Source organism: Gloeophyllum trabeum, assembly GCF_000344685.1.
Source record: "Gloeophyllum trabeum ATCC 11539 unplaced genomic scaffold GLOTRscaffold_00009, whole genome shotgun sequence".
NCBI lineage: Eukaryota > Fungi > Basidiomycota > Agaricomycetes > Gloeophyllales > Gloeophyllaceae > Gloeophyllum > Gloeophyllum trabeum.
In genome coordinates this window covers 980,415-1,006,828 of record NW_006920418.1, presented here as the reverse complement: position 1 = coordinate 1,006,828, position 26,414 = coordinate 980,415, and the positions used below count along the sequence as shown (strand labels likewise).

The 26,414-nt window shown below is 49.8% G+C and overlaps 9 protein-coding genes across 9 annotated transcripts; 3 read left to right on the top strand and 6 right to left on the bottom strand.

Annotated features, from left to right (window-relative positions):
- Positions 1-1,007: 1,007 nt before the first annotated feature.
- GLOTRDRAFT_130533 (uncharacterized protein) lies at positions 1,008-1,877 on the top strand (the record flags this gene model as incomplete). The annotated part of the gene is made up of 2 exons (XM_007869287.1): positions 1,008-1,017; positions 1,570-1,877. The coding sequence occupies 2 exons, from the start codon at positions 1,008-1,010 to the stop codon at positions 1,875-1,877; spliced, it is 318 nt and encodes a 105-aa protein (XP_007867478.1).
- Positions 1,878-6,212: 4,335 nt separating this feature from the next.
- Positions 6,213-6,505, bottom strand: GLOTRDRAFT_111565 (uncharacterized protein). The gene has a single exon (XM_007869286.1). It carries the CDS (start codon positions 6,495-6,497, stop codon positions 6,321-6,323), a length of 177 nt encoding a protein of 58 aa, XP_007867477.1. The 5' UTR covers positions 6,498-6,505; the 3' UTR covers positions 6,213-6,320.
- An 851-nt stretch (positions 6,506-7,356) lies between these two features.
- Positions 7,357-9,315, bottom strand: GLOTRDRAFT_139528 (uncharacterized protein; the record flags this gene model as incomplete). Its single annotated transcript, XM_007869285.1, has 6 exons — positions 7,357-8,303; positions 8,355-8,436; positions 8,497-8,565; positions 8,620-8,847; positions 8,914-9,105; positions 9,169-9,315. 6 exons carry the CDS (start codon positions 9,313-9,315, stop codon positions 7,357-7,359), a joined length of 1,665 nt encoding a protein of 554 aa, XP_007867476.1.
- Positions 9,316-9,633: 318 nt separating this feature from the next.
- GLOTRDRAFT_100492 (uncharacterized protein) lies at positions 9,634-11,688 on the bottom strand. The gene is made up of 9 exons (XM_007869284.1): positions 11,469-11,688; positions 11,365-11,415; positions 11,147-11,307; positions 10,820-11,089; positions 10,693-10,770; positions 10,395-10,492; positions 10,155-10,338; positions 9,879-10,095; positions 9,634-9,821 (listed from the first exon to the last, which is right to left on the bottom strand). The coding sequence occupies exons 1-9, from the start codon at positions 11,548-11,550 to the stop codon at positions 9,781-9,783; spliced, it is 1,182 nt and encodes a 393-aa protein (XP_007867475.1). The 5' UTR covers positions 11,551-11,688; the 3' UTR covers positions 9,634-9,780.
- Positions 11,689-11,830: 142 nt separating this feature from the next.
- GLOTRDRAFT_139526 (uncharacterized protein) lies at positions 11,831-12,710 on the top strand. Its single transcript, XM_007869283.1, has 3 exons — positions 11,831-11,948; positions 12,010-12,087; positions 12,146-12,710. Exons 1-3 carry the CDS (start codon positions 11,869-11,871, stop codon positions 12,564-12,566), a joined length of 579 nt encoding a protein of 192 aa, XP_007867474.1. The 5' UTR covers positions 11,831-11,868; the 3' UTR covers positions 12,567-12,710.
- A 249-nt stretch (positions 12,711-12,959) lies between these two features.
- GLOTRDRAFT_94501 (uncharacterized protein) lies at positions 12,960-15,860 on the bottom strand (the record flags this gene model as incomplete). The annotated part of the gene is made up of 6 exons (XM_007869282.1): positions 12,960-13,916; positions 13,976-15,125; positions 15,199-15,310; positions 15,361-15,433; positions 15,477-15,607; positions 15,665-15,860. The coding sequence occupies 6 exons, from the start codon at positions 15,858-15,860 to the stop codon at positions 12,960-12,962; spliced, it is 2,619 nt and encodes an 872-aa protein (XP_007867473.1).
- Positions 15,861-16,033: 173 nt separating this feature from the next.
- On the bottom strand, positions 16,034-17,836 carry GLOTRDRAFT_116773 (uncharacterized protein). Its single transcript, XM_007869281.1, has 6 exons — positions 17,709-17,836; positions 17,360-17,629; positions 17,170-17,306; positions 17,051-17,110; positions 16,485-16,994; positions 16,034-16,429 (listed from the first exon to the last, which is right to left on the bottom strand). Exons 1-6 carry the CDS (start codon positions 17,812-17,814, stop codon positions 16,370-16,372), a joined length of 1,143 nt encoding a protein of 380 aa, XP_007867472.1. The 5' UTR covers positions 17,815-17,836; the 3' UTR covers positions 16,034-16,369.
- Positions 17,837-18,842: 1,006 nt separating this feature from the next.
- Positions 18,843-21,261, top strand: GLOTRDRAFT_139523 (acid protease). The gene is made up of 11 exons (XM_007869280.1): positions 18,843-19,119; positions 19,173-19,225; positions 19,287-19,584; positions 19,644-19,674; positions 19,726-19,845; positions 19,898-20,062; positions 20,116-20,126; positions 20,186-20,285; positions 20,350-20,603; positions 20,662-20,810; positions 20,865-21,261. The coding sequence occupies exons 1-11, from the start codon at positions 18,884-18,886 to the stop codon at positions 20,999-21,001; spliced, it is 1,554 nt and encodes a 517-aa protein (XP_007867471.1). The 5' UTR covers positions 18,843-18,883; the 3' UTR covers positions 21,002-21,261.
- Positions 21,262-23,671: 2,410 nt separating this feature from the next.
- GLOTRDRAFT_130525 (uncharacterized protein) lies at positions 23,672-24,070 on the bottom strand (the record flags this gene model as incomplete). Its single annotated transcript, XM_007869279.1, has 2 exons — positions 23,672-23,815; positions 23,876-24,070. 2 exons carry the CDS (start codon positions 24,068-24,070, stop codon positions 23,672-23,674), a joined length of 339 nt encoding a protein of 112 aa, XP_007867470.1.
- Positions 24,071-26,414: the final 2,344 nt, after the last annotated feature.

The window sequence follows — 26,414 nt, the reverse complement described above, 5'->3', positions numbered from 1 at the left end:
TTTGTTATTTATCTCCGGACGGTCGCAAAGCCATTCCTGTAGTATAAATTGTACAAAGTAGCGTACAGAAAAACAAGTTTCGACTTCACCATCTCAGAGAATTAGCATTACGATCTCAGCGACCCGAGAAGTTTGAAAGCGTCGAACTTAGCGAATTATAACCGATCCTAGCTTTGCCAATAGGCCTGACTCGTCGAGTGAATTATCTCCGCCATCGATTCAATTAGCTCCGGTGAGTCTCACATAGCGGAATAAAATTAAACAAGTCCTTTTAGTGTTTTCTACTCCCGTGGGCCCGAACCTACACTCGGTTCCGTGGTTTGTGACTTTGCTTGCGCCGTTTCGGAGATAAATACTCCGGAGCGTCCATTAGTGTTTGTTTCAGGCGTCAAGGTTTTGTTTTATTTTTCTAGGTCTTCCTACGGACTACCCTACGGCGTCTTACTCCTCCTTTCCCCCTCGAACTATTAAATACCCTTCAGTTGTCTCGGACCGCCTTCACCCATATCACGGGGTTTAGGTTTATTTCCTTTGGTCCTTGGTGATTGTTGTGTGTCAGTGCATATCACCGGAGCTAATTGAATCGATGGCGGAGATAATTCACTTGATGAGTCAGGCCTATTGGCAAAGCTAGGATTGGTTATAATTCGCTAAGTTCGACGCTTTCGAACTTCTCAGGTCGCTGAGATCGTAATGCTAATTCTCTGAGATGGTGAAGTCGAAACTTGTTTTTCTGTACGCTACTTTGTACAATTTATACTACAGGAATGGCTTTGCGATCGTCCAGAGATAAATAACAAATAAACGCCGCTACCCACAGGATTGCTCAACACTTGCCTCCGTTATACCATACACCATACGACTCCCTTGCGCTCCCACTTGCTTGTCCCAGCCCCTAGAGGTCGCCTCGACGATCCGCCACCTGCCCTAAGCGGTCCCATCACTCCGCGTGATGCACCGGTCACGTGCTAATTACCTCCGGCTGCTTGCTTACTGATGGTGGCCTCATGGTGACTCGTATGCATCCGCACCTTCGGTATTTTGATGGAAACGAGAGAGGGAGTATGCTGGAGGGTGGGAATGAGGACGATGCCCCTCGATGGAAGTGTCCACGGGCCCCGGAGCTAATTCACCTAGAAGTCGCATAGATTAAGTCACCCCGGAGCTTGCATTTGCGGAGATAAATCGTGGAATGGATCCATGTACACCTCAAGGATGCTAGGAAGTCCGGAGCTAGATAGAGCAATTCTTTAGAGCCCATAGAAGCCTAGAGGCGTGTAAGTGCTGTGTCGAGTACGCTCCGGAGGGCTTGTACGATGTGCTGAGTCCGCGTTTTCGGGGGTCAGATGATCCTGAGGCTTATCACCTCCCCCTGACTGAAATCCTGACTGTCCTCAGTCTGCGCGTTGCGACCTGCAGATTAAAAAAAGGCTCCTTTCGCCCTCTCATACGCTGAGCTCCGACCTTTCCCTCATCTCTCCGTTCCCTCGCAGCGAGATAGCTCCGGACCAACTCACACGTCTCTATCAGACTATCATAGCTCCGGACCAACTCACACGTCTCTATCAGACTATCATGGAGCTGCGGAAAAGTCGATCCTGGCTCGTGAAAATGTGGTAAGCCTGCGGGAGGAAAATACGCGGTTCTGCGGCGAGTTAGATGAGGCACAGAGGGTGAACGATCAGACGCGGCAGGAAGTGTGGAAGGCCATCGAGGAGTTGCGCGCGGACCTGCGCAACCTGCAGGAGGAGCATGGGAGGGTGTCAATGGCAGTGATTGACCTGCGGACCAAGTTGAATAATTCGTTGCTCGCCCTGCGTAACCAGATCTCGACTGCCCACACTCGTCTTGCGAGTATCGAGCGACTGAAGAAATAGCATGATGGAGAGAAGTAGGGGGGATGGCAGGGTATACTGTATGATTTAGATCTATTTCGCAGTCACATGTCACAGGGGTACCTGCCAAAGACGAAATCTGGTGTTTGTCACAGGTCAGAGGGCCTCTGGGATCGTGGGACTTACCATATATGGCATCAGAAGCTGGCCTGCAGTGCCACTTCACACCATATATAGAAAGATAGGGCCAGCTCATGTAGGTCTACTATCACGTGACTATTTTTGTCACACTTGGTGGGGAAGCACGAGGTTGGTCTTATAACTTTGGGCACAGGTAGAAAATCACAGATGTTTTTATAGGAATCAAAGATACAGCACATACAGACAGTTCCTATAAAAAACATTCAAGGATTTTGACCCATGGAGCTTATTATAAGCTCGACAGTGGTGATTTCTATCGATGATTTCCTTGATTTCCTTACACTAACCTGCAATATATAGGCAAAACATGTGATTATCATGGCATGACCAAGGTAGTCATGTATGGACTGGCCCTATCTTAAGATGCCAAAATGATGAATCGGTCAGATGAGTCACACATCACACCACCTGCTGAATAGATCGAAATGGTACAGTATATGGTTCCAGTGAGCCGCCAAGATACAACACCTTCATGACAGAACAATCGAAGATGTGCATATATGTGAGGCAGACCTTGTGTGCCACCAACAGTGTACTCAGCCATTGCTTGACTAAGACTGTGATGCTCAATATGGGGAGACTAATAGCGAGACTGAGGAATCTGTATACTTCAACATCTATTATAGATTTGACTGTCAAGATAGTCAGGGATCACTTCACCATAGTGTGTTGACCCACATGGCTGCAGCTGAGGGTTTGAACAATGACACTTTAGAGTTTGTGGTATCTACCACCATAGTATTGGACGCTGTTGTGTGAAGCACCGCACTGATGTCCTGGAGAGCTGCTAATGACACATCTTGAGGGTGGGGGCTCAGTGATTGATAAGAAATCATGGTTAATGCGGAGAGCACTGCAGAAAAGAGCGCTGCCTACAAGAGACTATCAGCTGGAGAAAAGAATACAGCATTTATCTCCATCCAAACTTACAAAGATAACATGCTCTGACTCAAAAGAGCACATTGCTCCTTGTCATATGAGGAGCCCTCCTGGACATAGGTCTGCCAGACTTTTGCCGAGGCACCCATTTCCTGCCCTGTTATGTCACTGACATCAAATTGTCTATCCTGCACATCTGAAGGGGGGTTCAGCAGGTTGGAAGCATCTACAAGTGAGGAGATTAGGGAGGTTTAGTACTCAAAAGTACAGGGAAACAAACGCTGCACACAGTAAAGTATTACAGAAGGGGGATGCTCATATGACTGATTCATTGGCACCATCTTTCTGCGAGGAGGGTGACTGCTTTGCATGGCATTTGCCGAGTCCTGAGGTACTTGGGAATCTCTGTCTGGCCAGGCATTCTACCCCTCCTTTGCATGATGGGCTGATTATGTGTTGGCCTCTACAGCATTGTAGAGAATACTAGTACTAGCATTGCAATATTTCATTGTTAAGCATACTTACTTGAAGGATTGAGTTCTCAGTGCAGCCAAACACAGGGTTATTACCTCAATGTCAGAGATGTTCCATTTCTGCCATCTGGAATGTGCAGGATGGGTATCTGTTAATCAAACATCATTTTTTAACCCTCTGTCATTTTTATCAATATGCTGACAACCCCAAACCTCCAGCTTGAATGCATATCTGGTTGCTCCTTCTAAATTCTGATTGGAGCATGTAGCCATTGGGGTAGACCAAGGTTGAGATATAATGCAGTACTGAATATCTACTGCAATATAGTATTCTGCTACATTATAGCACACAATGTACTGTAATGATCTGTATGGTGGCATTGCTCCAGAAAGCATTATACCCTCCATTACTAACATCAATAGCACTGGAGGCCACAGTGACCATGACATACATCTGCACAGGCAACCATGGACTGCCTGAGGCACACTCTGGAGCCACATAGTGGCTGTGACCAGGATTTCCTGAGGCAAGGGAGCCCACATTAGCCATGACAAGTAGCAGATTTAGCAACACAATGGAGGGCCCATTATATATTATGATTGCCACCATACAGATCTTTACAGTAGTTTATGCATTGTCTATGCAAGTTAGATAATGCTTGTCAGTTGCAAGGGATGTGAGACAATTCTAAGTCTGCATTTTGTAGTAGTGCCACCTAAGCCAAACATGGCACACCAGAACTTGCCAGTTGGTCAAAAAGTGCAACATATTCAAGGTTCAGCAGAGCTCCTCTCAACTCATGCCCTGCAGCACCAAGCATACCACAGCTAATTCCAGGATTTTATTTGCATTTCTTTCTCATTTTCCACATTTTTTGGGATCCATTTGATTCTCAGGTTGCACAAGTACTATTAATAGGACTAATAACACCACATCTAGTTCCTGACATTTCCTAGGATTTTACCTAATTTTTCCTCATTTTTGTGACTGTTTTGCACCTTACCTGGGGAGATGTAACCTTATGTCCATGGCTATGATGTCATGGGACTGCATTTCCTTCAAACTTACATGCTCATTATGTCATAGCCAGCACCTGTCATAGTATGCCTCTGAAGTTGACTGGCAGTGCACTACAAGCCAGTAATCAGCCAATCAGAATACAGGAATCCCAACCAACCTCAAATTGGAACTCCGTCAGGCATCTCCCACGGTAAGCAAAGGGCACCCATGGCTGATTCTCACGGTAAGAAGCAGGGCAGAAGAGACGAGTCCATAGGGCACCACAATGTGCATGGAAATCTGTGAAAATATTTGTGAAGATACCTGATATGAACCAAAAGGCTTATAATAAAAAGCTCAAAAGGTTTGATGCAGTGGTGATGAGTGAGGGACAAACAGAAGTAGAAGGGACACTACAAATCTGATTTTGTAGTCATTTTGTAGTGATTACTATAACCGGACATCAAATCGGAGATCCACATTTGTAATGAGCCACTACAGAAGAGTATTCACACGACTTCTCGGCATCTAATTCCCACGCCGTCGGTGTTTGGCAAACCGCTCAACTTTGAGCGTAAGGACTCATCCTTCATACCTCAGGCCTCAGCCCAGTGGAAATCGACAATATTTTCGTATTTTTAGATGCTTTAAATATATTTGCATATGTTTACCTGTATATTTTGGAAGCCACAGACTGCTGAATGACACTTGCATGACACTCCCTCGACCTACTCTACCTGCATCAGGTGTGCGTCACACGGGGATGCGCTGCTGTCGAGTACGTCGCGTGAGCGCATGCCTCGCGTGTCGCCTGCGTGAGCGCGTCGGCCGCGTCGGATTGAATCGCGGACTCTACAAGACTCTACCGCGTTCAACTTGTTGGTGTATATTTAGCTGCATTGATCGCGGTATGACATCACTTGCCGCTCTCGCGCGATTCATAAAGTCGTCGCGTCGCAGTAAAACGTTTGCACGCACACTCCTCTTAACCACAAGGTATCGTCCTCTTTGCGCTCTGAATTATTTACCAATATGACTTGTCTTACGCGGAATTCTCGAGGCAGGGCCGCAGGGGGCACGTTGCGGAACGCACAAGAGTGTAGAGATATAGTGAGTAATTGTTAGTTAGGTTACAAAATTTTAATATTCTGACTTCAATATCAACGCAGGAGGCGATCCTGAGGACAGGTTGAATAGGTATGTGCCCATTGCAAGTACAGCATATGGAACGGGAGACAGGTCGCGCTCGCAAACCGGAGTAAGTGGGGGGCGGGGGCGTGTAGAGATAGTGGAAGTGGGGATCGGATACGAGAGGGTGCGAAGCGGGGGGATGTGGGATTGCCGGTCCCCCGGCAAAACAGAGGGGCGAGGTGGGGGTCACAACGACATCATGAAAAGGTATAAAATCATAGTAATAAGTGTAAATACAGCGAGATGGGCATGCGAGGGGGCAATATATGAGAACACATGTGGATATCTGTAAAAGTACAAGAATATCCTACCACTCACTCCTGATACCGGGGAAGCCCATATACGCAGCGCACCACGACTGTATATCCTCCTGATTTTGCAGCTATTTTCGATGTATTTAGATCTATTACCAACCTATGCCACGCCAGCTGCGATAGCGGCACAAATCATCAGAATATAAGTCCATGTATTTAAAGTGCCACTTACTACATTCCCCTGTATTTAGAGCTATTGTTCTACCTGTTATATAGAGGAACATATCTAAAAACACGAGAATATTGTCGATTTCCACTGGGCCTCAGGCCTCAGGACTCGTAACCATGAACTTCTTTCTCACGGACTCTCATTGGTGGCTGTCACGGAAGGTACTGTACTCTTACACAGTTACACTCCACTCATACATTATAAGTACATCGAGCCACCATCTGTCTGCCAAGGATGTCATAGGAATAACGACTGACCTCAGCTACCCCCTCCGCCCCCGGCGCTGTCCACGTTCCGCTGCATAAATGACTGAAGCATCTCGTAGCTCACGGCGCCCTGGTCAAACCCTGTATCCCCCGTAGAGAATTGTTGCTGCAGCATGCCACCCGCCATACCAAGGTTCTGCCCCATACCGGTACCCACACCCATACCCATGTTTGCCGCCATACCCATTACGAAATTCGGCTGTACTCCGCCTGCATTCAGGCTCTGAGCCTGACCTTGGGCAAAAAACATTGTCGGATTAAATCCAAGCCCACCCTGCGAGGCGTTGGAAAGATTGGACGGTACCCTTTGCATGCCGCTACTGGGCATATTCATGGCACTGATCATGTTGTTGGCACCAAGGGACGGATTGCCGAAGCCGAAGCCCGGGTTCTGCCCACCCATTCCCAGCTTCGGCTGATGGGAAGGGCCAGCCTGGTTCTGCATCTGCATGTTCTGTTGCTGTTGCAATGCAAGTCGCTGCTGTTTCATGGACAGCTCCCGGAGGAGCCGCGCTCTGTGCTCCGGAGGCAATTGCTGCAGCTGCATCTTGATGTGGTTCGGCAGTTTCGACAAATCGATGGGCGGTGTTGATTTGGGCATCGGGATTTGGGGTGGCCCAACCGTCCGGAAGTATGCGCCGAAGATCGGGAACTTTGCGCCCCCGACAGAGATAAGCAGGAAGTTGCTCATCTGGCTTTCGTTGGCAGGATAGGGCCATGAGTAAGAAGCATACTTCGAAGGAAAAGGATATTTATTAGCCAGGCGGACAAGGGTGGATCAAGAAGATACTTGCCGCATTTTTCTGTAGTAGCGCCTGCATGAACATGGTGAAACGTCTTCGGTTGTCCGCCGGTTCCATAGCCTGCATAACGCAGACTGCAGCGCGGGTATCTTTCAGGAAAGATTGCATATCCTCCTTCGGGGGCATTGGCATGATTTTCACTTTCATGCTTCGGGGCCACAGCTCACCCTCTCTGCAAATCACTCGTCACGGTCTGCGGAAGTTAAAGCAGGCATACACTACCACTCACAGATTCCCTGGAGATAGGACATTAATATCGGCGGAAACCTCGCCTAGCGTAGGTAACTCCCAAACAATGCGTCCGAACCACTGTAGGCGTGCGTTGCGAGGACCTGGAGGATCCTGACCTTGGTTCGCCGCGGGCTGCGGTGTCGCCATAGCATTCTGCTGCCCACTATTGTTGCGCTGATGAAGAAGTTTCTGCATCTGCATTTGCAGATTGGGATCGTTGGTAGGAGGCATCCCGGGCATTTGACTCGCGGGATTCTGAGCTTGTTGCAGATTCGCGTTCGCCATATGCGCCCCCTGCGCACCGTGCATAAGGTGAGCACCCATGGGGAGTCCAGAGGGCGCTGCGTCATGATTTGATTGTCCGTCGGGAGGCGGGGCATTGCTCTGTGCCATTGTAAACGGTGACGCAGTTTGCGAGCCCGCACTAGGGTCAGCATTCATACTACCTCCTCCCTGTCCCGGGGCTTGCCGCTCCTTCAGGACCTTCTGCATGCCCCGAAGCTGCGTATACCGGACCATGCTCTGCTGCAAACGCATCTTCACCGCTTGGACTTCCGGAGCACCTTTCCCCTCTAATTCAGGCAACTTAGACCTCAACACCATTATTTCGCGTTCCATAGCCTTTATCCCTGCCTCAACTTGTTCGAGAGGCGGCAGTCTCTGTGGACCGGTAGAGCGCGGTTGAGGTTGTGGGGGTGGCTGTGACGGTGTTATATTGGACGCAGGCAGCTGCGGTCGGGGTGCTGGCGATGTAGGCGCCGGAGGTTCAGGCGGAAGTACAGGTGATGAGCTGACCTTGGGCACCACGGGAGACGGCGCGAGCGTTGCTTTGGACGGACTTGCACTTGCGTTGTTGGGGGAAGAGTGGGTCCCAGACGAGTCTTTTATTTTCACTCTTTTAGGTTCTGGTGTAGTCGGAGGATCTCCAGGACGCTTAGTAGCTGAAGAAAGCGGGCTTAGCCCACGAGTGAGGTGTTAGGAGCGAGGGGTACCTTTCTGAGGGAAGCCAACCAGTAGAAGGGAATGCTTGTTCGACGTAGGAAACCAGGGGGTAACTATATCTTTAGCTTCCACCTAGCGGTGATATAGAGATGAGAAGCGCGGCCGCGGCGCACTTGACTGGAGTATGATCACCTTTGAATGTAGTTCCGCGAGACGTGTAGATGATTGCTGAAGCATTATCATGCTCCAATTGATGTCTCTCTACAAATAACATCTTCCGGTCAGTGCTCGTCGCGAAAACAACAGGGACGCTACCTTCCGCAACTCTTCAGGTAAAGTGTCCCAAGTCGTATTGTCCAAGCTAGGAAACGTATTGCGCAATGGTCGTTTCGCACCATCTGGAGGTAAATCTGCGATATGAATGATGTGCCGTGCTGTAACTGTTGGGACATTGCGTTTGGGTGGCGACTGGTTGACGGATTGAGGTAGGAGAGGCTTGCGCTCCTTAGTAGACGCTAATGATATGCTTAAGGCATCGAACATCTAGTCGACGTGTAAGTTACTAAACCGGCTCATATAAGGCGGAAGCGTGAGATTCGGAGCACGTACTTCAGTCGCAGCAACCATAGCCTCTAGAACAGCTGCTCCCCGGCCGCATGAAGCTACGGAGCCCAGCCCGAGCCTATCTGGGTCATCTCTAATCACACCGAGAGCAAGCCGAAGTGGCTGGAAGAATAACTTGCTGACAATAGGGCTCGGGCGGTTGCTAGCGGTGCTGTATGTGATTAGGGCTAACCGGCACTAGATCAAGCGGGAGGTCAGACTTATTCTGGAAGGGACAACTGGTGCAAAGTGATTACCTACTTGCTGGCTTGCCCCCTGGGTGGTTCCGTGTATGCGCTGGATAATGCTTGGGAGGTATTGATTAAGGATGTAATACCACTCGTGCGAGATTGCGAGAGAACAATCGACCACAACCGCTACAGCTGAGATAGACTCCGGCTCCGCCATTCAGCGTAGCTGACAGCAACAACTATGGTCTTCGCAGGAATTCGAGTCGCGCGTCTAGCAGAAATGGAGATGAGGAGGTCGCAGAGCTGGCGGCTGCGGCGTGAGGGATTGAGACAATGTGGCTGCAGCAGGCCGATCGCGGCGAGGCCCAATCGCAATAAGGCGGTCGCCACTGTTCGAAATTCCAATTTCTCACCGGTTGTGGGCGACTGTGGGTCCTGTTCGACACCTTCCTTGTGTTTAAGTGTTATCTCCTGCTGGGTTCAGCCATCATGATGCGACCACTCCAACACGTCGCCAAACTTGAGACCGCTGCGTGAGGTATGTAACTCATCATCACGACCATTAGAGGCCTAGGACAACACAAGACATGAACGTTTCCCGACAAACAGTCATCCATCGCTACAGAGGTTAAGATACACAAGAGGGTTATACATTGGTTCTATTACGTCAAAAGCAGGTTTATTAGCCACCCGCCTTCCAATAGGCAATGTCACCGTCTTGCACTGCAAAGACATAGTCAGACCCCGATGACGAAACCGGGAAGCGGAAGAAGCACGCACTCTCATATGGTTTCCCTTGTTGTCTTAACTTTCCTGCGGCCTTGACCGCCGCTTCGCTGCCGTGCTCCTTGAGATCGTCGTACGACATGATCTCACCGCAGACGAACTTGTTCTCGAAATCTGAGTGAATCACACCTGCCGCCTGAGGAGCTTTGGTGCCTCTACGTATAGTCCATGCTCGAACTTCATCGGGTCCACAAGTGAAATACCGGATCAGCTAACGTTCCCTATAGTCAGCTTATCTATCTGAACGTGAGATGGCTAGAGACAGCTCACGTCCAGCATTTGATATCCGGCATTGGTGATTTTACCGAGCGCACTGGTAGCCCCGATCTTCTTCTGCTCCTCCTCCTTCTCCTCTGGTGACAGCCGAGCTAGCCGCTCTTCGAGGGAGACGGAGAATGGGATGAGGAGATCGCCAGGGTTATGCTCATCAATCCAAGCCTTGATCTTAGGAAGCCTTTACATACTCACTTAACACTGATGAATACAGGGAATTTCTGAGCATCGACGTACCATTTGTTTTTCTTCCGGATGTAGTCTTTCTCGCTCAGGTTGACCAAGTAAGTCACGGGCTTAGCAGTCAGAAGAGTGAGGCCGTTAACAACATCAATCTGTCACAATAGCGAGTCAGCCGACTGGATCACGCAAGTCGTAGAAGTAGGTAATGGAGTCAGATAAAAAATTCATCTCATAGGATTTGGGGCGTTACTCCCGCCTCGACGAGCTGGGTTATAGAATTCGAGCGCTAGCGCTCTTTATCATCACACAAAAGTGGAGCCAGGATTGCATGATAAGAGACTATCTGACTCACCTCTTTATTCGACCATTCAGCCTTGCGCACATCCTTGTTTTCTTCGCTGAGCACTTTCAAGACTTTCTCTACGGTGGCCTTGGTAAAGTCAGAGCACACCACGATCAAAAGGGCATATCGTACATACAATTTCCTCCTTCTTTGCCTTGTCAGCAAGTGAGTTATTTCCCAAAGCACGTCCACCGCGCTTCAAGCCTTCAAGATGCTTTTCCACCCACTCAATATCTTTCAAGCGAAGTTCCGTTTGAATAATCTCCATGTCACGGATGGGATTCACGTCGCCCTCGACATGGATAACCTCCGCATCGTCGAAGGCGCGGACGACTTGGAAGATACCGTCGACGGCGCGGACATGCGACAGGAAGGCGTTACCAAGACCAGCACCCGTTGACGCACCCTAAGGAACATGTCCTTGAGTCACACGATCATAGGCATGCGCGAGTTATGGGCATACTGCAGTCAAACCTGCAATATCGATGCAAGTCAGGAAAGCGGGGACCCGAGAGGCAGGTTTGTACACGTCGCAGAGCCAGTCAAAGCGCGGGTCCGGCACTGGGATACGAGCTTCCTCGGGGTTTATGGTAGCGTAGGGAAAATTGGCCGCTTTCCCCAGGTCTACGCACGCGTTTTTCGTCAGTCGCCAAAGCGTCACATGAAATTGTGGAAACATACCAGTGTCCGACAGAACGTTAAAGAACGAAGATTTGCCGACATTGGGCAAACCTAACGAGGATGCGTTGGCTTCCGAGGAAAACGTGCTTCAAATGAAAACAGACCTACGATGCCGACCTTGAGGTTGTTGGAAGGGCGCCCAAGGATGGTCTTCTTCTCCTGAGCCGGGGCCTTTTTGGGCGGCATTCTCTTCTTTGCAGCAAGCTGCAGCGACGAGGAGAAGTGTCGAGAAGAAAAGAGAGCGAAAGGAGAGCGGGGGACGCTCAATCGATAGCAAAGGCGGAATCCATCTATCATCGAAAAATTAGAAAGAGAGACAACCATATTCGGCTATCGGAGTTCGAATTAAATATGTGACCCGTGACGAGTTACAGCTCTCGTTATGTGACGTCACATCCAGCCCGCAGTGGGAATCGACTCTCCCTCTCTGAGAAGAGGATCTTGCTCACTTCGACCACCACCGCCAGCAACGGCGACGCAACATCTCTGTGCTCGACGCGCAGCATGCTGTCGCACATCTTCTGGTTTCTTTTTGCGTTGCTGAGCTATGTTGGCGCTCAGCAAACGCTCACGATCCCGGACCCGTGAGTGGTCCAGTGTACTCTGCCCAATAGTCAATCCGGCTGACCTTGGCGCGTTTTGCAGCGATAACCCTTTGACATCTATAGTGGAAGTGATTACCGTCACCCAGGATGCTGAAGGCCTCTTGACGACGGAGACGCTGTAAGTCCCCCTCTGATTACAGGAGCGATCATATAGCTAATCGCGCTCTTCGAAACAGCGAGACATTGCCTTTAACTAACACTAGGACGAGAACCACAGCTACCACTGATACCACCACCACCACCCCTACTCTGGCGACCACAACAACGACGACGCCAGTACCGCAGGTTGTCGGCCAACCTGGTCCATCACCCGCAACTGGAGCCATTCCTTACCAATATACTACCGTCGTTGCCGGTGCTACCCAGGTCATCCAGGATACGTACACTCCCACCTTCCCTGTCATCACTCCTGTTATCCCGACCTCGACGGGCACTGTCTTGGACTACAGTCAATGGCTCTCTATGGTAGGCACGAACACCGTCGCATCTGAAAAAATAGCGGGTGCGACGGGCACCTGGAGGCCCTCCGCTCCCTTCTGGGGTGTGGCAGTCGGCGGATTAGTATGCTTGTGTAGTAGTGTGCGGCTGCTCGTTTGACCGCCACCTCTGTATGATATGATCGGACAATTCAAGCGAGAGAGCTTGTCTGGACATGATACTACATTACGATGGACTTTGTATCACCGAATTAATGGCCTTATTGGTTGTCTGTTATTTGAATATGATCGCTCTTTAAGTGAAGTGTACTCTGCTGGTGACCATGATATTCATATAACTATTCCTCCGTAGGATGTTCCCAAAGATCACAGATATACAACATATAGGACGTATGTCCGGTCTGGGACAGGTATGTTCAATCTGACGCTAATTAGTAGTAAATAATCAAAGCATCCCATTCCTAGCAAACCAAATTGCAGACGAAACAGACAACATCAAAGGGTATAGCCATGACGGTCGTAACCAACAAATAACTTACTACAACGTCCAGCATTATCGTCTTGCAGAATTGCTTATGCCACGATTGCTGATCCCCCCAGTATAATCGACAGGCAACCGACCCGTCTCGTCTGCCATGCCTCCGCTGCGTCTTGACGGTGACGCAAGGCTCGCCGAGCTCCCATTCTTCTTCGAGTCCAGCGAAAACGCGTTGCCAACCACGACAGGCATGCTCAACCGCCTAATCCAGCCCTTCGGTTTTTCCGGACGGAGTGTGATAGGCCTCTCTGGCGGACGGAGGTCCCTGGGAGACGGCGCAGGATCCGGCGCCCTATACTTCGACGCCGAACAACGATCGCATCCACAGTATGGAGCATGGTCTGCCGACGGATCATTAGGCGTCGTCGGCCGCGAGCGGGAGTGCTGATGCTGATGCTGAGGGGATTGCGACGACGCAGGTGCCGCGAGATGCGTCGTGCTATACGAATAGCGATGTGGGAAGGCTGTCCGCGAGGCGTCGTGCTGGGAGCGGTACGTCCGCGCCCCCGTCATGGAGGGCTCCATGGTATTACGATCTCCGAAGTACCCATCTCCTCTGCTTGCATCCCGAGAAGCGACAACGCGTGCACGATCGCGCTCCAGCTCTCGCGCTCGTTCCTCCAGCTCCCGCTCCTTTTCTCTAAGTACTAGCTCCTTCTCCCGGAGCTCGAGCTCTTCCAGTTCCTGTAGCCGCTGCCGTCTCCGGGAGAGTTCATCAAGCTCGGCAGCTGCGGGTGCTCGAGTCTCATTGATCATAGTCATGGTCCGCTCACGAATGGGCAGCTCTGACATGCGATATCGACCGCTCTCACCTGCGTATGACATCGCACGCTCAGCTGGAGGGGACATGGGTCGTGGCCTGGGAGACGTCGGCGTCTTCTCTCCCCCTTGAGTCTGGTATTTACTTGCGATTTCATTCACGCTCAGAGGTAGTCTGGGAACCTCTCTCGGTGGCGGGGAGGCGGGAGCATTCTAGAGGGAATCTCTATAAGCGAAAGAGAAAACCGGCAATATATGAAGAAGTCACTAACACCGCGATCGTAGCGGCTGCGCATTGTCGCAACAATACTGCCATTGCTCGTGACAGAATCTCGACGACCAAGATCGCGAGACTTGGCGCTAGACTCAGTAGCTCTAGCCTTCGATTCCTGCCCAGAGCCCGTCTGTTGTACGCCGAGCTCCCGGTCATCCAAGATATCACCCTTTCGATAGGCGTCAGAACCAGAACCAGCCACGGACGACCGCTTATCCTGCTCCTGCTGATAGGAGGAGATATCGGGCAGGGGACGGCGAGATTGGGCCTTGGGGGCGGTGATATGGCCATTAGCCTCCTGAGACGTACCCGGAGATGTAACAGATTCGTCGTCCTTAGGCTGCAGTTCAGTCCGTGTCGGAATTGCATCGGTCTTAGCTACAGTGCGGGCATCGGGAGGAAGCTCCTCCATGGAGGATTCCGCTAATCGAGGCAAAGTGGTGAAGCTCGGTTGAGAACCTACCGAGGTCTGCGACTGCGATTGACGTTGTTGTTGCTGTTGCAAATCTTGCAAACCATCATGCGCTGGTCTACTTTGAACGGGCGACGGAGGGCCGGAACTGTTACTCCTGCTCCCAGCGACCGGTGGAAGGGGGAAATGTTTGGGAGGCGTAGGGAAGGATTCCAATGCTAATCGAGGGCTGGATCGTCCTTGCCCGTCTTCCTGGCTTCGGCCATGATCAGAGGTAGACCCGTCAGTGCTTGTATGAGATGGTTGCTGTCTGCCCTGGGGAGGATTATACTGTGGCGGAGGTTGTTCAAGGGGTGTATACTGCCCAGACGGAGATCTCTTCCCCTGCTCCCTGCCTTGCTCCCCGTTGGGCATCCGCAGACCATCGTCCACTCCAAAAGGCCTGGCTCCACCCATACGCGCCTCGTACTCCTTAGCTGACATCTCTTCGTCCCGGTAATCCGCGGAGATCGATAATGACTGCTGGGCATCTGGGTCTGACAAACCTTTGGGCACCTCGCCGACCCATCCACCCTCACACAGGGCCCTCCATTCCCCAAGCTGGCCGACAGTCGGCGCGAAGCGCCTCACTCCTTCACACGAACGCAACCACTCGGCATCTGCAATTCGGGATAACGCGGCTGCGACGTTGTACGTCGTCGAGGTGTACCGTTGTGTAACGAACAATGCGTGGTTGCTGTGGATCAAGGGTTTCCAGACACGCTATCATCTGAGTTCACGTTAGATGAGGATGGGAGTAAGTGACTGACTGTTTGTCCTGTGACATCTCAGGCCCTAAGACCGACAGCAGGTTGATGTAGCGGGCGTGTTCTTCAGTAGCTTCTCGTACGTTCTTCTTCGACTTCTTCTCGTACAGCTGGCCTGCAAGGACGTGGTGGATTATACAAGAGCGCAGTAAACTTGATACGTACCAGCCTGCTTGATCCTGGCATTGGCGTTCGCGATCCTCTCGTCGTGCGCTTTCTCCTCTTTCTGAACGTACATCTAAGGGGCACGATATAGGTTGGGATTCAAGCGTAAAGCTTACCGCCAGCTTCTTGAACCACTTCTTCACTTCGTTACTGAGCCCATCGCACTCCTTATCCGCAACCTTCGCGAACTTGGTATCGACATCGGAAAGTGCCTCGAATATAGTCGCGCTCGCATTCAGCGCATTAGCTGCAGGTAGAAGGCCCTCAGACTCCGAACCGGAGCAGAAACTTCTTGACAACCCACCTGCAATCTCAGTCGTACATTTCAGTCCAGCAGCCTCCCTGAGCGCTTTGGCGAGCTTCTTCTGGAGGGCGACGATCGCACTTGCAGCCTCACAGTAATCATTCAGTACATTGACGAGCGTCTCCAGGGATTTGCAGCCCTTGTGAATTTCAGCACGTTCCGATATGACTGGCGCAGGACGGGGATTGTTGGCCATGTCCCATAGATATCATACAAAGAGAGTATCAGGAGCAGACGGCCGGTGTACAAGCGCAGCAACGCGGAAGAGTGAACGTTTAACCTTACTATTCTCAGCCTCCAGTGTGAAACAGCCTGTAGCACTAAGATACCGCCTATCGCCTTAGTTCACATAAATGCCTCATGCAAACTATGATGAGTGTCCAAGCATAAAGTCGCGTACGCCATTCATCAATAGGATCGCAACAGGATGAGATCAATTCGTCAGAGGTAAATCATGAAGCCAGATTCATTCTGGCCTGATCGCTGATAGTACAAAAGCGAGGGCAGCTCCCCTTTATTATCCAAACCCAGTGAGGAGTATGTACGTGCTTGCTAGTGTTGTGCTTTGTAGTGGATGCCGGTATGTAATGAAGGAAAGAAGTCCTCCGTGTCGAAAGAGGATACGCCAAGGGTGTTACGGGAGTTCATCCCATGCCCACGTTCCATCGGATGACTCCGCTCCGAACACCATGGACCTCCGAGGCGCTACACCCCTTGAGGCGTAGGCTGCTGGACAGGCATTTCCCTAGCCTGCCCCCGCATATCCTACTGCAAGTCAATAAACTCCATCCCAAATCCCCAGGCGAAATGCATTACTCACAATTCGTTGCTTCTTTTGTGGTCGTGGTCGCACTCCGTTCATACCAGGCTTCCCACTCCCCTTCCCCGCCTGCCCGTTCACGTTCGCATGACCATTAACCCCATTGACAATGCCGCCGCCGCCGCCCGCGCCGGGACCCTGGCTATTCGCATGCCCAACGTTATCTTCGTGCTCGCGTTTCTTACTACGCCGGATACTAAAGGGGTCTTGGCTCGGCGTCGAGGGAGTTGGAGCGCCTCTTGGCGTTGATGCGGATTTAGTGGCAGGTGGGAGGCGGGACGCAGTCCCGTTCGCAGCGGGTGTGCCGGTGGACTGGAGTTGTGTTTGTTGGTGAGGGACGTTTGGTCTGGCAGTCCCGGTCCTAGGTGTGTTCCCGGCTGTTACAGGACCTCCGGGATTCGATGGGGGAATGGATTGCGAGCGTGAGGATCCGGGTGCTTGTCCTGGTACTGTAGTGCCATTGGGGGCCAAGCTCTTCTCCTTCTCCTTCATCTGCCTCTTCATCTCTTTCTGTAGATAGGATAAGGATGTGAGAAAGCCCACGCAAATAGTCCGTGGGTACTCACTCGTCTCTTTCGATCTTCTCGAGCTTGCGGCGACTCTTCAATTAGGCTATTGATATTCCACTAAATAGACAGAAAATTTTTAAGTCACAGTGACATGATTGCAGGGTAAATGAACGCACCCCTACAAGCCCGCCCGTCGGGACTGTGAAGGCATCAATCTGCGTTCGTGCATCGAACGGCACGATAGCGATCCGCTGTTTGGGCGGAACTTGCATCATTGTCGTCAAGTAGTCATCCTTCTTCATGGAGTGCTTGCCTGGGGCGGCCTGCGTCGGTCACGAGCTGAAGGAGCGGTGGCACGACACATACCAGGTATCCCTTGAATAAGATACTTGTAGTTCTTCTTCTTCCTTAAATCTTCTTCCTCTCCGTCTCCAGGACCACCGGGGGTCGACGCAGCGGCAGGCGTAGCTACCTCCTTGCCCTTGCCCTTGTCGATAGGTGTCGGAGCAGACCCTATCGGCGGTGCTGCCGTCGTGGTGAGGAATGGGCGGACATACTGATCGTACGCGGGTAGGAGGCGAAAGCGGGCGAGGAGGTCCTGGGTGCTCGTCAAGGGCGGCGTTGACTGCGGCGGGCCTGTTCACGGATCGAGACATGGAAAACAAGTGAAGTCAGTGAAACTGCACGGAGTGAACGCGCAAAAGTCGTGCGAGACCTGGTGGGGGCAGGTAGAGGGCGGGCGGGTCGTGCGACCGGGAGGGGCCAGCAATGGCGTTGGCGCTGGCGGCGACGGCGGGTGGCATGGGCTCGTCGACGTCCATGGCGATGAGGTCGGCGGAAGACAAGAGATCAGTGCAATACGCCACTCGCGCGCTCGACGGCGATGACAATGCGTGGGAACGAATTGCTAATAATGCACCGGACCCTCCTCCCGCCTCTGACACAGGTTTGCGGTACAGCTTGCTGCATAGACTCACTTCCTTCCAGCTCAGCTGGGGTGGCCACCGATTAACTGTGCCTGGGCACGGAACATTTTAATGTGTACTTTCCTGGATTTTCAGTGCGCCTTTTGTGCGTAGAGAAAGTGATGATGCGAACACCGGGCTTCACAAGCAGCTTTGCATCCCGCAGAGTCCTACGAATGGGCAGGGTCGAGCGGGATTTATCCATAGTTCTTTGCGGCGCGCTCTGGCTGAGGTCTGCTACATGAACCTTCGCACGAAATGATACACTTGCAACGATGAGTGAACTAGTGGCTATGATTCATCTCGCTGATACGGGAACGAGCTCATGAATATCGCGCAAGATTGGAAGATGTTCCACGTTGTGGCCTACGATTTATTGGCATGGGTTTCTTTCTACCTGGGAATAGCTCCTAAAGAGCAAAATGGAAATCCCGGACAGTTTACATCCGGCAAATGAAATGAGTGCTCAAGGCATATGCACTGCCTGTTGCCTGAAGACGGATCTTTTCTATCCCCGCATTATGAGAAGCTAAAGCCAGCGACTCTCATGTCGACGCTACTGTTCCGCGGAGTAGTTGTGCTGAGCAGCCGCTCCGAATCCTACACAAGGCGATCGTCTCAGCGTCGGGGGTTATTCGAGCTATGTCTAGTGTGCTATCCCTAATTTCGAGTGAACAATTCGATCGGGGCGATTATTCACCGCTTATCAGCGTCGTCTTCATCATCAGATCAGATGGGTCCTCTCGTCATTCTAGCGCCAACAAATGATCCAAACTGTCAATAGAAAGGTCTATGTGGGATACGCGCATAGCCTTCGATGCGTATATAACTCCTCGCAGACCGTCCTCAAGGTGAGTATTTGCTCCCATCGGCGGCTCCTCCATCTTCATTCTCTTTAAGCTCTTCTCTGTTGCGCTGGACGCTGATGGCTCATCTGACCATTGTTTTATTCGCATTGTCTGCAATATTTTTTCCGCAACTCAGCAGGGCCTTGCCCTACGGCTTAGACAATAGAGAAGTATCTACTGGAGGATTCGATCCTTCGAGACTCACCAAGGATACGCTCAGTACCGCCCAGAATCGCGGGAGGTCGAGTGTCTTGCCGCTGAAAAGGAGTGCACAAAAGATAACCTCGATGGGCTTAGGGGACCAGTATGACGTGTATGTCTTGGGCTTCTCCCGTGATCTTGACTTTGCGCCTGACAAGTTGCCAGGATATATGATGTAGTCATACAAATCGGCAACATCAGTACTCCTGTGCAACTAGGTGATGCACTGCCTGGTTCCGAAGCATGTACTTGGCTGACTGTAATCCATTTTCGCGATAGACACTGGATCTAGTGATTTATGGGTTATCACAGATGCATGCAAGACCCAGAGTTGCAACTCTACAACGAGTCCTCGCTATCCTTCGGCGTCAGTATCGAATCCTGAGCTCAACTTCACAATAGACTACGGCGATTCTCTTCACCGAGCCATGGTCTCGGGGTCCATCAACAGTGATAGTGTGCAATTCGCCGGATTCAGCATGAGCAATCAGCTTTTCGGGGCTGTCAATGTCTCTAATACCTCGGTACATCAATTCAATGATGCAGGCATCGTCGGGTTTGGCTTCCCACTCTTGAGGTATGTTATCCGCGTGCAGCTATGGCATGTATGCAAGGATTCACCTACATTCCTTGGAGCGCGATTGAACGCGATAGTGCAAGAAGTTCGGTACGTGGCATGAGCCTCAGACCAAGTCCTCCACCATAATATACAATATAGTCAGATCTGGCATCAGGCCAAAGGAACCTTGCGGACCAGTTCTTCTCAGCCATGGCAGAGAATGGCACCCTATTATCTCGCTTAGCCGTTTCCGGCCAACTAGAGCAGGCGATGTTCTCGGTGAGGATCCCCTTACTGTGCGGGTGAACCTAGCTCAGAACTGTGGTTACAGTTGGCTTTACAGCGAGATGTGATTGACATTAGCAGTAATCCCGGCAGATTAACCTTGGGAGGGTTGCCCAACGGTATCGATAACAAGTCACTGACATGGGTACCTGTACGGCTATACACGGAAGAGAACGGCGGTGCCGCTCCTCCATCATTCGCACCCAGCGAGGTGAGTGTATCAAAGACGCCGCGTAATGAGATGCTTACCGGTTGTATCTCAAGACTTATCCTCTGTTAGTCTATGTTGGGAAACATCGCCATAGGTTAACTTTACTAATTTGTTGCCTGATAGCTACTGGGAGGTAATGCTGGACGCAGTATATTTTGATGGCAAGAAACTCCCTAATCCGACTGGCAACATCTCCCAGGGAGTATCTGCCCTTATCGACAGCGTGAGTCTCGGAAAATCCATCATCACATCGGATGCCTGAGCCCTACTGACACTTCGGGCTGTAGGGCACGTCATTCATTCTAGGGCCGCAAAATAACATCCAGCAGATTTTCGGGACTGCATGCGATACGCAACATACTTTGGCTTTCGAAATCGGTGGGAAGATGTTTCCCGTTGATCCCCGGGATCTTCTCAGTCAACAGCTCCGTGGAAATCCGTCCGTGTATAATGCCTGCGTGGCGAGCGATAGCTTCGCTACGGATCCAGCTCAGAGAGGCGCCTTGTTTAGTTGGGTTCTAGGCGATACGTTCTTCAAGTCGTGAGAACTACATCGAGCTCCTCTCCCCCTTTACAATATTCTGATGACGTGAATGCAGAAATCTTATTGCGTTCTACTTTGGGAATTTGACGCATCCTTCGGCTGACCCACCCAGGATAGGATTTCTTTCGACGGTTAGCAGCGATGCCAGCAAAACGTTCACGGCAGACATCAAGAAGGCTCAGGAGGATCGAGGGGCTTTCACTTGTACGTGACAGATTCCTTTGGGTAGCAGCGATCAGAGTTTGACATCACGGGCAGACACCAGCGACAGCCCATATGTCGCAGCCACAGCCACAGCCACAGCCCGTTCATCCGCTAGCGGGATGCACGTCACAGACTCCATTTACATGCCCTTATTTACAAGCCTTGCTTTGTTCTCCTTGCTCCGGCTGTAAGTAGCCGGTAAGCGTGGATGGGTTAGGAAGTCGCCAGGAGTGCAAAGTCAAGAGAGCACATCTATGATAGGCAATATGCCAGAAAAAGCAAACAAAGCCGTCCACGGCAATTTCAGAGGATAGTATTGAGCGACTGCGGAGTGGGAGCCGCAGCTTCGAGGAGCTGAAGTCTTTCATAGGAGTCCAATGTACATGATTACAGACATAGAGATAATGTATCATGCAAGATGAGGCCGCAATACGACTTGTCAGTAGAGGGCCATTGCTATGCATGGCAGGACACAAGTCCTGAGTTGTGTCTGATAAGTGATAGCATTGGGTGTATAAATGTTCCAATTGATGTACACAGTACTCTTTCTTATGCACATATTGAAATCCCTTATATATGCATTTGCAATGTCCCCTTCATTCATACTTTGTCCTCCTGTGGCTCTGCCATCATTGTACCATAAAAGTCCCTGCCACTCTGACATATTAAAAGTTGGTCTGTATTGGTGGCTACAAAAAGACTACAAAATTGTATTTGTACCCAGTGCAAGGGATAGTAGCAGCTGCACTACTAGACACAAGTAACATAGATCAAAGTGCTCCTCTGCTGCCAATCAAAGATTGGCAGCTTTGTGACACAGGTCTTTTGTCCCCAGTGGATGAGATAGTCAATAATACCTGCAGACTCCAGGTAACATCCTACCAGAGCCAGAGCGCTTGTCCACTGCCAATCTTCAATTGGCAGCTCCCTTGCATTCATTTCCCCAAAACTGAAGGTCAGACATCAGAAAGGATACTCAAAGAGTACCCCAAGCAGCAGAAATGAAATATATGTTACACATGTACTAGTTTCAGTTTCTCATGGGGACATATAGAGACCAATGAGCAGAAGAAATCAGGGTTCCAGAGGCAGCAGAGATTGAAAAACACAGGCCCAAGATGCCTGTGACCGGAGAGACTTGTATCATAGTCTCTGCCAACCACACATCGACTCAGACTATGTGTGTGAAAAACAAACAATGTTGAGACTAATTCCCACAGTCACAATCCGTCAAACTATTCAGCAGTCAGTGTATTATTTCAGAACACAAGTGCAACATTCAAGAACCTCTTATAACCGACATAAGATCAATGTGTATGTACCAGTAATGATTGGATTAACAGGAAGCACATCCCACCAAGTTGACATGCTTCAACTGCTGCACGTCCTAGACTAATGAGCAAGTGGGCAACTATGACATCACTCAACTACAGAAATGCACTTTCCGCAGTCAAGCTATGTCATAGTAAGCAGGAGCCAATGAGAAGCCAGAGATCCCAACCGGCGCTGGCACCTCACCCACCGACTATAAACAGCCACAGAAGTCAATTCCCACAGTAACAACATGCCACACACAACAAAGTGCATGCAGTAAAGGAAGGAGATACGATTAAATGCTCGAAATATTCCAGTAGACGGATAACCCAAAACCACATCTTCATAGAAGAAACCACGGAAATACATGAACAACCTGAGACGAAAACACAATGTGATTGCAAACAGACACTACAAATCCGATTTTGTAGTCTTTTTGTAGTCTCCAATACAAGCGGAAATTGAATATTGTATTCAAATATGCGGCGCAAAAGTGGCACACATTCTCGGCAACACTGATTCCCACGGGTACAACGTTCGGCATGCACCCAATTTTTCTGGTAAGGACTCATCCTTCGTAAACTCAGGACTCGTAACCGGAGATGATGCTTCTATTCCACCTTAATATGCTTTGACCGACCAGTGAATACAGCAGAACAATAACTACACAACATCTAATATATAGCGCACATGCCTCTATGCACAGTACAAGGCATAGCATATAATCATCAACAGAAAGTACGGGATTCCAAAACCCAGAAGACCAGGCTCATCGTGGGAACAGAATCTCCCGAAGGATATTTCACATGGTAAACAGCTCTGCTTAAAGCTCTAATAGGCAGTCGACCTCAGTGGCTATGAGCCGCGGTGGCTACAAAGTCAATACAACCTCGGACGCACTACAAAATATATAATAGGCAGTCGACGATGGCTATGAGGTGCGGTGGCTACTAAGTCGTCGGACCAACTATAAAGGCTTCAACCAGCTTCAGACCTTAATTGTATGAACACGCGGTGACGGAGAGGTAAATGCAGGGAATGAATAAACATGCATCCTCGAATACACTGCATATCAAAGTGATACAATGTGCCGAAATCACAACTCAGACAAGGAAACCAACCGTGGGAACATAATCAACTCGAAGGATATTGCACACGGTAAGCAGCAGAGTTTAAAGCTCTAATGGGCAGTCCACCTCAGTGGCTATGAGCCGCGGTGACTACAAAATCAATACACTCTACAAAAATGCAGTCGACAGTGATGGTTACAAAGTCAATGCAGCATCAGATTGACTACAAAATATATATAAGAGACAGTCGACATTGGTGGCTACCAGCTGCAGTGACTTCAAAATTGACACCATATAGCGACGAATCTTACTGATGCACAGTCAAGCCCAAAACATATGAAACAGTGAATCCAACAGTAACAGACAATGAGAGACTGGTCAGATTACAAAAGCAGCAAAAATTATAAAGCTCAGGCAAAATATGTCTACAATTGACCTAATCAAAACATTACACTCAAAGACAGAGAAAGCACATTACTAGTTGTTAGAACTCTTTCCATGAACAGACTGCTTCTCAAGCTGGATAGCCTCCCTCAACTGCTGATGAGCGACTTTACCAGCCCCAGAGGCTGCTGCAGCAGATACCTTCTGCTGCTCATACCAAACCACGTCCTTCAAAACCTGACGATAATCTTCATCCACACAGATAGTGTCCCACTCTCAAAGACAGGACAAGTCCACCTGCTCATCACCGGGATCTTTGTAATCATGTCCCAGAGACTGCAGAAGAATGTCGACCTGAGACAGAGGAATATTGTTAGCATCCAATACAGCCTGGATGATCTTCTTCGCCTTGTCCAACTCTCCCAACTCCTCCCGATGTTGAATGTCTTGAGGATAATACCCCTGTACCAACACCATCAAGGCTTGGCTCATAAGCGTCTCTATCCATGATAAGGCAAGCTAAACCCAGAAAAGGAATTTTGAGCATGGGCTTGTCGGAAAAGTTAGGGAGAGCCAGGGCCATATTGACCATGAGATGAGAAGCACCGGGATGAACCTGGTTAGTAGTCCATCCGCCCTTGCGATGGTCCACCCGACAGTCAAATTCCATAAGATGCATAGATGAATACATGTAGAAATGGCCCCTGGTTGCGATACTCTTCACTGGAGTGTAAACACAATGCATAATATTGGGCAGCTGGATACTAAGCACCAGGCACATCAATAAAATATAAAGAATAAAAATATGAGTGAATTAAAGCTCACAGAATATCACCACATTGCAAACAAACAGTGACAGCCTTATGAGGCACAGTTTGACTGGGAGTTCCTGTAAAGAGATCCATAGCATGGTAGAATCAATCCACAAGACGGTCCCGAGATCGAATGCCCTGCTGAGAAACGTCCACGAAAGTCCACATCTTCCCTCCCACTCTTATAGCCATCCAAGTACCGGCACCGGCCGCATCATGATGAATGCGAGTAAAAAAAGTCCCACATCTGCAGTTGCCAGCCATCAGGATGCATACTCTGTGGCCCACTAAAGGTCTCGGGCCCAGCTATTTCCTTTCCTTTAGCATTCTTATTGAGTCGAATATGCCAGTCCCGCCAGTTTTGATGAACTGCGGTAGCTTGCTTGTTGATGTCCCTATTATACATGAGAGAGACATTAACCGGGAAAATAAAGAACTCGCGCAATAACCCAAGGCATTGCTGACCAATCAATAGAATAGCTGTCTAATAAGTTGCCACACATCTTCGGACTATCCTCAGAATCTGGCTCAGTGGTGGCGGCTATAAAATCACCCAGTTTCAATTCCAAGTGGAGATCCGCAACAGGACTCTTGGTATAAGTTTCTGAAGCTGTACGAAGTCAAGCCTCTAACCCGAAATCAAAAAAGAAAGAGTTGTAAGAATACGTTCATTTGAGAATAAACAGATCATACCTTGAATAGAAACGGGATTAAGCAAAAAACCCTTCATAAGATTTACAGATGAGAAATCCCATTCAATGGAAGGAAGAGGAAATCCTCTGACCAGAACAGGAATACCACAGGATATCTTATCCTTGATAAGCTGAACTACCATAGTGCGATCCTCCAAATCTGGATCATTGATGTTCTTACACAAATCACGAATATCGAAGATATACACAAAAGAGTCTTTAGACTCAATTTGGGATATATCCGGAGCGAGGCCATAGAACGCACACCCAAAACATCCTATAAAACAATGAAGATAGAAAATATATCCGATCAGAAGAAAACATACCAGACCATCTTGACCAATAGGCGTAATCCAAGGCTCCATAGTAACTACACCGCTGGCCCATTTGACTTGACTGGTACCAGGAGGAAACTCTACACCTTCTACCCCAGCAACCATATCCATGACACCCAACTGAGCCGCCATATAATCCACATCAGAATCAGTGAGACTAGTCAAAGTACTCGGAGGAGCACTAGAAAACCTGGATACACCATCAAGGTTGAAATCAACACCGAAAGCTGGAAAAGACATCGGCTGAGATGACATATTATCCGAGACGGAAGGAGACAGTGAAATATCTCTTGATCTGACAACAGATCCGACAATGCTGGGTGTCCTGGAGACAGATCGAGTAACGGACCAACCTCAAGTTGCAGGAGTTCAATAGGAGAGCATATGCCTAACACACAAATTGAACCAATATAAAAGACAAATAATGTAAAACCAACCTGGCCACACTGCACCCGGTAAATAGACCATAAGACACGGGCTTCTCCACCAAGGCCTTCCTAGAAGATGAAACCCAGGAAAGACCTTGATGAGTATGTTCCATGGCTCCAGACAACACAAGGTTGTATTTTTGAAGTTGCAGATCAGGATGGAAAGTGTATACATCCGTGCAATCCCACTGACCCCAAATCTGAGTGGTCCCTCGATACCAGATAGATTTGGAAGCAGGTTGAGTACACAACCAAAGATCCCCAACATCTGGTGTATCCACCATAAGGGCATGAGGGTCAGTGGGCAAGAAGGGAGCCTTGAACAACCGGAAATAAGCAGGATGACCCTGGGGACGGACAACACTGGGCAGCTCTTTCATAACTACCGCCACAGAATGAGATTGCCCGGAAATGTCAGGATGACCAGTGGAAAAATCAAGCTTTGGAATCCGGACTTCAGAAGATAAAGACATGATGGGGAGTACACAACCAAGAGCAGTCAAACAGCCAAACGATCAGTAAAGGCGCTACAAAGCGAAGGACCAAGTAATCACAGCCAATCACAATCG

What these genes read in the sequence shown, in the direction of transcription:
- GLOTRDRAFT_111565 (XM_007869286.1), bottom strand. Translation starts at nt 6,497, where the DNA reads ATGGGTATGGGTGTGGGTACCGGTATGGGGCAGAACCTTGGTATGGCG.
- GLOTRDRAFT_100492 (XM_007869284.1), bottom strand. Translation starts at nt 11,550, where the DNA reads ATGCCGCCCAAAAAGGCCCCGGCTCAGGAGAAGAAGACCATCCTTGGG. An exon ending in CCTCAAGGTCGGCATCGTAG is followed by an intron (nt 11,416 to 11,468) that starts GTCTGTTTTCAT and finishes CATCCTCGTTAG; the next exon opens with GTTTGCCCAATGTCGGCAAA. An exon ending in CTGAATGGTCGAATAAAGAG is followed by an intron (nt 10,493 to 10,692) that starts GTGAGTCAGATA and finishes CTATTGTGACAG; the next exon opens with ATTGATGTTGTTAACGGCCT.
- GLOTRDRAFT_139526 (XM_007869283.1), top strand. Translation starts at nt 11,869, where the DNA reads ATGCTGTCGCACATCTTCTGGTTTCTTTTTGCGTTGCTGAGCTATGTT. An exon ending in ACGCTCACGATCCCGGACCC is followed by an intron (nt 11,949 to 12,009) that starts GTGAGTGGTCCA and finishes CGCGTTTTGCAG; the next exon opens with CGATAACCCTTTGACATCTA. An exon ending in CTCTTGACGACGGAGACGCT is followed by an intron (nt 12,088 to 12,145) that starts GTAAGTCCCCCT and finishes TCTTCGAAACAG; the next exon opens with CGAGACATTGCCTTTAACTA.
- GLOTRDRAFT_116773 (XM_007869281.1), bottom strand. Translation starts at nt 17,814, where the DNA reads ATGGACGTCGACGAGCCCATGCCACCCGCCGTCGCCGCCAGCGCCAAC. An exon ending in GAGAAGATCGAAAGAGACGA is followed by an intron (nt 16,995 to 17,050) that starts GTGAGTACCCAC and finishes TCCTATCTACAG; the next exon opens with AAAGAGATGAAGAGGCAGAT. An exon ending in CACAAAAGAAGCAACGAATT is followed by an intron (nt 16,430 to 16,484) that starts GTGAGTAATGCA and finishes GACTTGCAGTAG; the next exon opens with GATATGCGGGGGCAGGCTAG.
- GLOTRDRAFT_139523 (XM_007869280.1), top strand. Translation starts at nt 18,884, where the DNA reads ATGGCTCATCTGACCATTGTTTTATTCGCATTGTCTGCAATATTTTTT. An exon ending in TTTGGCTTCCCACTCTTGAG is followed by an intron (nt 19,585 to 19,643) that starts GTATGTTATCCG and finishes CATTCCTTGGAG; the next exon opens with CGCGATTGAACGCGATAGTG. An exon ending in GGCGATACGTTCTTCAAGTC is followed by an intron (nt 20,604 to 20,661) that starts GTGAGAACTACA and finishes ACGTGAATGCAG; the next exon opens with AAATCTTATTGCGTTCTACT.